Source organism: Gossypium arboreum, chromosome 13 (genome assembly GCF_025698485.1).
Source record: "Gossypium arboreum isolate Shixiya-1 chromosome 13, ASM2569848v2, whole genome shotgun sequence".
Lineage (NCBI taxonomy): Eukaryota > Viridiplantae > Streptophyta > Magnoliopsida > Malvales > Malvaceae > Gossypium > Gossypium arboreum.
This window is the reverse complement of record NC_069082.1, coordinates 4,070,935-4,083,180: the sequence shown is the minus strand read 5'-3', so window position 1 is coordinate 4,083,180 and position 12,246 is coordinate 4,070,935. Positions and strand designations below refer to the sequence as shown.

General features: G+C 32.0%; 1 protein-coding gene across 2 annotated transcripts; it reads left to right on the top strand.

Moving 5' to 3' along the window:
- The first annotated feature begins 6,740 nt into the window (after positions 1–6,740).
- Positions 6,741–10,790, top strand: LOC108464431 (serine/arginine-rich splicing factor SC35). 2 transcript variants are annotated; one of them, XR_001868290.2, is made up of 9 exons: positions 6,754–7,020; positions 7,135–7,213; positions 7,595–7,674; positions 7,819–7,885; positions 8,275–8,346; positions 8,854–9,057; positions 9,141–9,324; positions 9,450–9,559; positions 9,847–10,790. XR_001868290.2 is itself a non-coding variant. In XM_017764730.2 (8 exons), exons 1-8 carry the CDS (start codon positions 6,945–6,947, stop codon positions 9,453–9,455), a joined length of 768 nt encoding a protein of 255 aa, XP_017620219.1. In that variant the 5' UTR covers positions 6,741–6,944; the 3' UTR covers positions 9,456–10,790. The 2 variants fall into 2 exon arrangements, 1 of the variants encoding a protein (XP_017620219.1); XM_017764730.2 differs by having other exon boundaries at positions 6,741–7,020; positions 9,450–10,790.
- The last annotated feature ends 1,456 nt before the right edge of the window (positions 10,791–12,246 follow it).

Below are 12,246 nucleotides of genomic sequence, written 5' to 3'. Positions count from 1 at the left end.
AAGTGATTAATTTTGGAAAATACTTTCATTGCGGAAGCTTTGCTTGTTGTCGTGTTATTTTGAAATCAACTGTTGTTTTTGAAAACGCGCCTAAAGCTATCCAATTTCAACAGTTAAAATAAATATTATCTATCTTAATAAAACATATAAAACCATCAAAAATAAATAAGCGGCCTTATTACATTTAAAAGCCCAAAACCTCAAACGTAATTAAAAGGATGTCCAGTTCACGGAAGAAAATCAAACTTTGAGCGGGTGGCCACTCAATTCCCTTACACCTCCAAGCCCACTATGGTTGGGGATTTCTGCGTGGATGAAAATAAAAGGGGTGAGTTTGGGGAAACTCAGTGTGTAAGGAAAACCCATTCAAAGCCCAAGTCACTCAAGCCCATTGGGCCTAAGCCCATTCAGTAATGATAGTCTTGGGCGAGCCCTTTTCAGATTACAATAAACCGGGCCTTAGCCCTTATTCAGATAATGATATGGCCCATAGGCCCATTTCAAAATACATGCAACATCAAGAAACATATGCAAGCCCATTTGGGAGACTACTCAACCCACCAACCACTACACTCCACCGTACCACAGCCATACACTCCATGTGGGAAGAGCTCAACCCACCCAAACACTCCACACTTCTTGTTTCTTTGCTCGATTATCGATAAATTGAGGCAAAGCCTCCAAGACGTGGACAAGCCACTTTCAAGACTTCCTCCGTCAATATCCCAATCCCATGCATCGATAATAACAACATGGCATGCGATAAATAACAACGATCAAACATGCATTTAGGTCAATTTAACCCTAGGGGTATTTTGGTAATTTTGCACCTAGGGTATAACGATAATTTTCCATACATAGGGGTATTATAGTAATTTAGCTACTTTTAGGGTTTTCATGCATATTCCTACTTTTCACGTACTAACGAATCACGTCGAGGGTTCTTACGAATTGGGCCGATTGGCCCATCATTCCAATTTTGGCCCATTAAGCCCAAAAATATCGAGGCACGTAAATCATGCACTTTGCGGTCCAAACATTGCAGCTTACCAAAAACATTAATCGATTTACCTCACGAGCATTCGACACTCGCAAATCTACAAAATCTGGTTTTCGGTATTTTGGCTTTTCGACTTTTGCCGATCTAGACTAAGAAAGAGGTGTTAGTTACACACACTTTGCGACGATATCTTGTGAGATCCACACACGAACCGCCTACAATTGGATTACTAACACGTTAATCTAACTATTCAAATACAAACTACGTATTAACCCCTTACAATATTCGGCCAACCACACCTACAGATCATAGTAAGCTTATAAGAAATCAATAAGCAACTCATTAACAAATTTTGTCAATGTTTACCACATAATCATAATTTCACTGCAAGTTGTCTTCCTGAGCAACAGTCACTAAATTATTTATAACTGGAGCTACGAAACTCTAAATCAAGTGACGTTAATTTTCCTTGAAAATAGACTCATATATCTTTTATCCATAAAATTTTCAGAATTTTTGGTATGGCCAATCAATACCAGATTTTTCTTAAAGTTTCCCATGTTTCACTGTTTGACTAATCTGACCACTCTTCATTACGAATCAAATTTCTCATTGTACAGAATTCAAAATATGTTCTTGTTTATTTCATTAGAAACTAGACTCAATAAGCTTTAATTACATGATTTATTCAGCTTCTAATTCATCTCCCACAATTTATGGTGATTTTCCAAAGTCACATTACTGCTGCTGTCCCAAGCGGTTTATTACCAAATCACTCTTTCACACCTAACTTGCATGCTTGTTATTTAAACATGTATATCACCAATCAATCATCACATATCTATGATTTTACTTAAGTATAATCTTCATTTCATCATTTTAAAGCACAACATGTTAGCCGATTTTTCCTTTAGCATCTAAGGCACATGCATGCTCATTTGTTTGGCTCAACTTCACCTATCTTCCATTTTTCATCAAAAGAACATGAAACAACAACCATTTCCTTCATTTTAATTCATGACTAAATGCTCACAACACAACTAAAAATCAAAATATACTTCAAGAGTTAAGGTAGAATCAAGAAGAACTCATGAACCTCAAAATAAAAGCAAGGTACCAAGAACTTACCTTCAATTTTCCTCCTCCTAATGACCGAATACTCAAGAGCTTTCTCCTCTCCTTTCTCTTCTCTAACTTTCAGCTATGATAAACAAAGATGGACAAAACTTTGTTCTTTTCACCCCTTTTTCTTTTAATAAAACTTCATATTTCATCCATTTAATTCTTTAATACAAAAGACATGATATTCTTATCATGAAACATTTACCTAACCCATTATCATGAAACATTTACCTAACCCATTATCATGGAACATTTACCTAACCTATTATCATGAAACATTTACCTAACCCATTATCATGGAACATTTACCTAACCTATTATCAATTTGTATCAATTTGTACCATAAATTATGGATATCAAGTGTACATTTTGTCTACAACAACATGATGGCTGGCCACTTCATGTAAAATGGGAGGTTTGTCATGCAAATCCTCCTATTTTGCACTCCTATTTATTTGGCCACTTCAATTTAGCCTATAGCATTTTCAAACATTTTCACATAGGTCCTATTTCATAATTTCACCCCCTTTTTCTTATGGAACAAAAATTAACTAAAATTGTCGGGTTCTATCTTAAGTTTGGGCTTTCTAGAGGCCCACTAACATAATTAAACCTATGCCAACAGTCACAGGATTCTCGAAAATTGGGGCGTTACACGAATCTTGTTTCTCTTGACCTAAAATAACAAATTTAGCTTATTTAATACTCACATTTATTAAAACAATCCTTGACTCAAACTTTGGAAAAATTATATTTTTGCCCCTAAACTTTTACATATTTACACTTTTTCCCCAAGGCTCAGAAATTAAACGTCATATTATTTTATTATGTTTTATGAAATTCCGGTCATTTTCCCCTTCTATGGAAACATCAAATTCTCACTCTAACATGTACTTATGAACATTAGGTATTTTTACTGATTATGTTGTTTTACTCATTTTCACATAAAATCGCCTAGCAAAAGTTGTTTAACACAATTTCAAGCTTCATATTCTACCATAAAACATCAAAATAAACACATTTCACCTATGGGTATTTTTCCAAATATAAACCCTAGGTTAAATTATTGCTAGAATAAGCTTAATCAAGTTACCGGGACTCCAAAAACGTAAATAACATTAAAAACGGGGCTAAAATGGACTTACAATCGAGCTTGGAAGCTTGAAAAACCCTAACTATGTCTTCCTCATGTGAAATTCGGCCAAGGGGTTGAGGATGGGAAAAAATTGGCTTTTAATTTTGTTTTTAATTCATTTTAATAACTAAATGACCAAAATGCCCTTAATTAAAAACTATGGTGTTTTATCTTCCTTTAGGTATTTTTGTCCAAACTAGTATAATGGTCTAATTACTATCCAAGGACCTCCACTTTAAAAACCCATTACTCACAAGTACTTAGTACCTTTGTGAACTAGAACACACATTTTATAACTTTTGCAATTTAGTCCTAAATATCAAATTGGACCCTCTATCGATAAAATTTCTAAACGAATTTTTCACACAATCATGAAATCATGCCATAGACCTTAAAATGATAATAAAATAATTATTTCTATCTCGGATCTGTGGTCCCGAAATCACTATTCCGATTAGGCCCTAATTTGGGATATTACAATCACTATCAAACACATCACCATTAGACATATCAAAATCAAACAGTTCTTCTTCACTCTCATTAAATTCATCATTAAATAAACCTAGCAAACAAATTTAATATCAATAAAGGCAGTGGAAGACAATAACCAAATACTTTAATACAACCTAGGCAGTAACAAACAATGACCAATAAAAAAATAATTTAATACAAACAAATTCATTTTTGTCATGCACATGCCATACACTTTAATACAAAGAAATCCATTTCTGCCATGTATAATAACCAAACAAATTCGTTTATGTCATGCACATGCCATACACTTTAATACAAAGAAATCCATTTATGTCATGTACAATAACCAAATAATTTAATACAAACAAATTCATTTTTGTCATGCGCATAGTAGACAATAATCAAAGAAATCTAAACCTATCATACACTTTGATACAAACGCTAATCATATTTGAATCAACATTTAAAAAATGTTCTTGATACTAGGAACTGATTTTTCATATTTGATTCATATTTAAATCATATTTGAATCCAAAGAAGTTTGATACTGTTAGTCATAAAAATAGGAACTGATTTGTCTCTTTCCTAAGGCTATTTGTATGCACATGGTAGACAATAACTTTAGAAAAATCCAAATCAGCCATTCACTTTGATTCAAACAATAATCATATTTGAATCAATATTTAAACAGTGTTCTTGATAACTAGGAATTGATTTGTCATATTTGAATAAAATGTAACATAAATAAAAACTTTCGAATAATTCAATGACATACACAATTTTGAATCATATTTGAATCATATGAAACCTAAACTTTTGAACTGATTTGTCTCTTTCCTAAGGTTATCTGTATGCATATGGCAGACCATAACTTTAGAAAAATCCAAAACATGTTATACATTTTAATAACCAAATAAATCAAAATTTGGCATACACTTTAATACGAACAATAAACATACACAGTGCATAAACCCTATTCGAATGCAAATTTTTCAACCAAAAAATCCAAAAAACCCTAAACCCAAATCCCCCTCAATCTAACAAATCATAAACCAAATATAGATACTTACCCATTACAGTGGATGCAACAACATTGACTACTTCTCTTCTATTAACCATTGTGGTCCTAAACCTTAACCACTAATATCTTTTGTTGTCTTCTTTTCTCCCTAAACCCAAAACCCAAAATATCAATCCTTTAGCCTTTAATCGTTCAATCTTACCCTTACCTTAAAAGTTTTAATCCTTTAATCGTCCAACACTAAACCCTAAAATGTTAGTTACAATCGATTTTATTTTATTCTCCTTAATCCCAATTGATCCTTTCTTTCTTTTTCCTTAATCCCAATCCATCTTTTCTTTTCTTTTCCCAAAACCCGTCCAAACCTTAGACCCTTTAACTCCTCGTCCAACATAGCAAGTTAATTGGCCACGTCAGCTAGTTAACTGGCCACATCACCTATCCCATTAGGCCTGTAATGGAAAATGTTAATGGGTGACTCATTTGTCACTTTTTGATAATGTTAGTGATTGATTTGTTGTTTTTTGAAAGTTGAGTAACTTAATTGAAAGCTAAGTGACTGTTTTGTCATTGAAATCAAAGTTGAATGACTGTTGGTGTACTTTACCCAAAAAATTATCTATGTTGAATTCTAACTAGTCCATGTAATTTGAGATTCAGGCTTAAGGCCAGTTTAGTCTTGTTTTTGAGAAGTGCTTTAAAAAAGTGTTGTGGAAAAGCGATTTTGAGAAATACTTTTTAAATGTTTGGTTTAAGATTTAAATGTTTAGTATAATTGTCAAAAGTGCTTATAAAAATTAAAATATCCATTTTAAACATGGTGTTACAAAAAACAAATATACATTTAAATAATTTTCAAATTAGTTAGTATTAAGATATTTTAGTAAGAATATAAAAAACAATTTATTATAATTTGTTATTAATATTTTAATATCTGAAATATAAATTTTAAATATTTTTAAGCAATTAGTATTAATTATTTATAAAATTTAATTCAAATATATAAACTCTATTTTAAATATTAAACTAATATTATATATTTAAAATATATTTCAATAGGAATGTAATTATATATCAATATAAATATTATATAAAATACTTTATAATGGTTAAAATTATCTTTTGTTATTAAAAAGCTTTTGCCAAACGCGAAACAAGAAAAAAGCGCTTTAGCTTTTAGGTTTAAAAGCGCTTTTCAAAAGTATTTCATTGACAACCATATTTAGTATTTTTGTTTTAACTTGTTTTAACATAACCCATGATTAAAAAACAAACATGTTAAATTGATAATTTTGATGAAAAATAATATAAATTAATATTTAATTTATGGTTCAAAATAATAAAAGAATTATATTAAAAACAATAAAAATATTTTTAACATACTTAAAAAAATTAGATTTCAATTTTACAAAAGCACATGGCTAATGGGAAGATAATTATATAATACTTAACCTTTAATATTTATATATAATATTAATTTAGTATTGATTCTAAAATATTAACCCTCAATAAGATTTCAAAAGATTTGCCTTTGAATAAATCAACGACCCAAAATTTGGAAAATAACAATTTCAATTTCTTGAAAATAAAAAAGTACCCATTTCATTAATTCAACCCAAATTCAATTCCAACAACTTCAAAAATAATAAATTAAAATTTGATTTGCTTCATCAATGATAGCCAACTCAAGCTAACAAAAAACGAGTTAATTGTTATTAAAAGATTTCAAGTTTTAACCATTTGAAGTCTAATGAAAGAAATATATTCAAGCGATTATCTAGTTTAAATATAAACATATATTTTTTTAAAAATATTTTTATTTATAATTTATACATTATGTGTTGAATTATATTTTCATGTAAAAATAAGATAAAATCAGATAATTATAAACATTGATGACTAATTTTAAAAAAATAAAATAAAATAAATATAATATATAAAACCTAAATTTGATATTATACTAATTTTAAAACTTGCTAGGTTATCTTCTCATTAGCTTGATGATAAAAAATGAAAATTGAATGGTATTGATAATTGGGTCACTACAAGGTAATTTATTTATTTATTTATTTTATTATTGTTCATCACTTGATGTACAGAACAAAGCCAAACCCTAGCCCATTATCTTAATTTCTCCCTTTAGAAAAAGAAAAAATCTCTCCACCCTTCCATTGCTCTTCTTCTCCACCGCCATGTCTCACTTCGGAAGGTCAGGGCCGCCCGACATTAGCGATACTTACTCTCTTCTCATCCTCAACATCACCTTTCGTAAGCTTTTTTCCCCTCTTTGGCATCCGCTCTTAACTTCTCTTTGGCTACGATATATATGTGTATATTATATTACTGTAACTAAAACATTTGATTTGTTTTTATTTTGTTTAGGCACCACTGCTGATGATTTGTTTCCGCTTTTCGACAAGTACGGCAAGGTGGTCGACATCTTCATTCCCAAAGATCGAAGGTTCTTTTTCTCCCTATTTTATTTTGTTATGTTTTTTCAAAAAAAGTTCTTCCAGTCCCTGTGCTTTGGTAAAATTTGAGATCTAGTCATTGGATTTAAAAAAAATATTTCCAGTTTTTATTTAAAAATCCCAGTTGACACTGTTAGGATTTTTCCTTAAAATTTGCCAATCAATACACCGCGAATCACTATAAACTCGGTAATCATATCTTATAGTAAGTTAATGTCGACAGAAAATACTAATTGTGCTAGTGATTGGACTAGAATTTTTAAATTAATAACTTTTAAAAAAAAAAAAAATCAGAATTGTCCGAAGTACACGCTGACTGTATATATATATTATAAAATTTATGAGATTATGATTTTAATTTATGATTTCAGGACCGGTGATTCTCGAGGTTTTGCATTTGTTCGCTACAAGTATGCGGATGAGGCACAAAAAGCTGTGGATAGGCTCGATGGTATCAATCCTTAATCTCTTTTACTCTTTTATCCTTTTTATTTTGCCCATTATGTGAGCACTTTTGTATGTATGATTTCAATGTTGTATTAAATTTGTAGAGAACTGATTAAGTTATGCAATGACATTTTCCTTTTTCTTGCAGGGAGAGTCGTTGATGGTCGGGAAATAACAGTTCAGTTTGCAAAATACGGGCCTAATGCAGAGAGGATGTAAGTTGTGTGTGCTATTTATCATTTGATTATTATTTGATTACTTTTCCACTTGAACAGGTTCTGAGCCCTATGGAGATGTATTGCTTGTAATAAATTACTTTTTGACAATGTGAACTCAGTTCTTGTTTAACCAAATATTACAAAGGAAAATACCTTCTTGTTTGAGTCTCTATAAAATTTCCACTTGCTAAGTAATAACTAGCAATGATTAACTAGTTGGCGTTTCCTGTATAAGTCTTTTTGGCTTGTTTTGCTTGCTCACCAAAAACTGGAAGTGCCATCCAGTTTTTCTATCATGTGTATATCTCCTTGTGTCATATTTCTAGTGCATGTATATTCTTTAATCTGTTACTGAGTTTCCTGTACTTTGTTAACGTCTGTTACAGTCACAAAGGAAGGATAGTTGAATCAGCACCAAGATCAGGGCACAGGTCAAGAAGCCGCAGTCCTCGCAGAAGGTAAGTTATTATACCGTCCTCTTTTCTTTTTGGGCAACTTTTGTTTTATTTCGCTCTTGCACTATATGTTGCAGTTTCTTTCTTTCTCTTCTGCCCACTTTTTCTTGATGAATTTTGAGGGATATTGATGAAGGGATAACCTTGGGATTTTTCATATTTATTATGCTTGTTCCTAACCAACTGAAGCACTCTAGATTCATGATAGTATGAACATGATGGTGTAATGTGTTGTTATTATTAAGCCAATTGACTCAATGTTTAACTGCTCGTTCCTGCATTGAATGCGTGCATGCATTGGTTGTGTTTTGTTACCAGTTTATATCTTGACAATTCCAAATTAGGTTTCTTTTATCTGATTTTATTTCCAGAGGAAATCAAATACTTCCATGTTTGGACATACAATGCTTCTTAAGCTTGGTTGAATACTCAAAACTTATATGGATTAGTTGTGTTTATTTATGCTCTTATTTGTGGATATCTGATGTGTATTGTGTTTAATATCTTCAGGCACCGTGATGACCATTACAGAGATAGGGATTATAGAAGAAGTCGTAGTAGAAGTCACGACAGGTATGAACGTGATCGCTATCGTGGGAAAGACAGAGATTCTCGGCGCCGTAGCAGGAGTCGCAGTGCTAGTCCTGACTATTCTAAAGGCCGAGGAAGAGGCCGCTATGATGATGATAGGCGGAGTGTTAGTCGATCGATAAGGTTTGTACTTCGGGATTTGTGTTGTCCAGGTTTTTTTTTCCTCATTTTCTTAAGTTAATTGTGATACATTATTTATCTTTCAGTGCTTCTCCTGCTCGCCGCAGCCCTAGTCCTCGGAAGAGTACTTCCCCTCGTAAGTCTCCCCCTAGGGGTGAAAGTCCTGATAGACGTAGCCGTGATGGACGATCTCCAAGTCGTCGAAGTGTTTCAACACGAGGCCGTCTAGCTGATTCTCGGAGTCCATCTCCTCAAAACTCAGATGTTGATGTGAGTTTTCTTTGACATCTTGTTTACTATCCTCCCCTTGTTAGACTTTGTTTTTTGTGTAAGTTTACCCTTACAAGCATTGTTTTCAAAATTTGACCGTTTACATTTTTATTTGTATTTTGTAGGAATGATCTTGCTCATGGCATCGGAATTATGGAGACTTTGAGTAGCATGTTTCTCATTGATATGTTGCTAGTGTTGAGGACATCCAAGTATCATGCATTTTCTAGTATTGGTAGGACTGGGGTTTTGGTGTTTTAATTGACTTCAGCTTTGTTATGGCATCTGAACTTATGTAGTTTTTAGCTTGATGTTTCATTACTCATCAAAGGTTTTGTGATGTAAGTTTGTTATTGTAGTTTGTCGCCATCCTCTCTTCAGATCTCATATTTGGCTCTGATTTTGCTTTATATTTGTCTTTCTAATTATGCAAGGGGCAGTGTGCATGCGTGTGTGTGTGTGTTTTATGGTTTATTTTCTAAGAAGGCTGATTCATCTTAAACCATCTGTTGGGTTTTATAGCAATGTTCGGGAAAGAATGACTTGGGCAAATGGACATGGTGTTGATGTTGATGTTGATGTTGTGGCTGTCGGTGCTGTTTGTATCTTTAGATGATTGTTCGTGATTATGATGCTGGTTATAGCAGTATGCTGATTGTGCAGGACTGTCTGTTTACTATTTTTAACTGAAAGATACGGTGATGGGTAAGATCTGTTGTTGCGTCTTAGTTTCCAGAAAGCCTTGTACCATTTTGGTTTCTGATGTTTCAATCTTATTATCCTCCGGTCTTCTGATTCTAAATATTGACACTGAGGATGAGTTGCTGTGATGGTAAGAAAGGACCTGAGATGATTTTTTGACCTGGGGAATGCTGTCTTTGATGGATCTGTGATGCGTTATATCTTACGAGGTTACTAAAATTAAAAAAAGTAATGTATGGTCTGAACCTTGCGATTGCATTAAAGAATTAACATGTTCCTTTTTAATTGCTTGTTTGGTGCATTCCGCTAATCTCGTTTAACCATGATCTTGTTGCTTTAATGTTTTGAGTTGTAGCAAATTTGACCGTGACCGTGTAGCTGTGAAGCGGTTGTAAGATATACACGGCTTGTGGGAAACCATTTGAGTAGCCGACAAATAAGATGTAGCAGGCTGTTGCTGCCTTGTTGTATCACATTGAAAATGGTTTTAGCATAGTTGCTTAGCTCTGTTGCTAGTCTGCTTGTAGCGGCCTGTTGCTGCCCTTCCTGTGGGGGATGTGCCGGTTATGGCACTAGCAGCATGTGATATCCCACATACGGTCACATGGCAGGGTTTAGCCTTCAATGTCGCTCCTTTAATTGATATGTTCTACGATATTGCGTGACTATATGATCTAATAGTATATTACAATCCGGAGACCCCTATTCTATATTGCTTTAGAGATGGTAATTAAGGAATGCAGTGAGTGGTTTTCTGTGCTGAATCCTCAAGAAGCTGTGTGTTAACTTAAAATGGTGGGGGCATTCATTGATCTCTGTTGCATTTTTTAACCTAATAATGGTAATAGTGATGGTAATAATTTGGGTTTTTCCTTTCATGTTATATGAAACGAAAAAGCTTGGGAAAAAAATTCACCTTGTTTTCTTCTTATTTAGACATGTCATCAATATCAATAACTTTCAAACTTAGGTAATTCAAGTCGATGCTTTTAAAATTGGACAGAAGGTTGAATTGATTAAATTACCGACTGGTTTTGGTTCAAGAAAAAAGAAGAGGAAAATATAGGACAAAATAGGGGAGATTATAGAAATTTTGGAAAATTTGAGGAAAATGGAAAAGAGAAAATAAAAATTTCTTTTGTTTATTGATAAAATTACATTGGAATAGATGGAAATAGCTGTTATAAATAAAGTAGCTGAACTTCAGCTATTAATGAAGGTGAAAGAAATTTAATATTTTTTCTTTCCTTATCTGCTTCCAAAAAGAGTCGAAGCTTTTATATTCTTCTCTCCAAAATCATCTTAAAAGGCTTAGAGATAAATCATTTTAGTGAGCGGTTGCCTTTTTCTTATGTCCTTTTGATTTATTTTTATTTCTTTTATTATTTTTAGAAGAGAAAACTAATTTTGGCCATTTTAAAATGGAGTCGGGCTGTAAATATATATTTTTTCAATTTCGGCTACAAAATATGTTTAATTAGAGAATAATTGGTTGAATCGATTTTTTATTGGTTCATCTAGTTGGTGGTCGCGGTTGATCCGATTTTTAGGTCAATCCCTTTTTTTCATATTATTTCGGATTGGTGTATCGATCAGTTCTCGATTCAATTGGTTCGATTTTAATAATATTAGTTTAAATAAATCAATTAAACGATCAAAATCCCAAGAAATCTAGTCCAAGTATGAGTTGCATTGAACTAATGGAGATAACTTTGTTAATTCTATGTCCTATGGGAATGTTTAATTTTATCTCTTTCTAATACTTATCAATCTATTTTGTGTTCATTTATTTTTAAATCATTTGATATAATTTTCTTTTTGTATTTTTTATTTTATTTGTTTTGGGTTTTTCTATGCTTTTTAGATTTTTTAAAATCATTTTTATCCAAATTTGGACTTTTTAAAATATTTTTCCTTTTCTTTAAACTTTTAGAATTAGAAATAAATTGATAAATTTTGTAAATGTTAAGGGTTAAATTTATTGAATTTTTAGAATTAAAACTAAAAGACAAATATTGTAAACATTGAGGGCTAGATTTGTTGAATTTTTAGATTTAGGATTAAATTGATAAAATGTGTAAATATTAGAAAGCTAAATTTATTATTATGCAAATAAAAAAGGTTATGTCAATTTTCTGTTAAGTATTCAATGGTCTTAGTAAAAAAATTGTATTTAACGGTGGGTGATTAAAATTTTAAATTTTGAAGAATTGATGATGA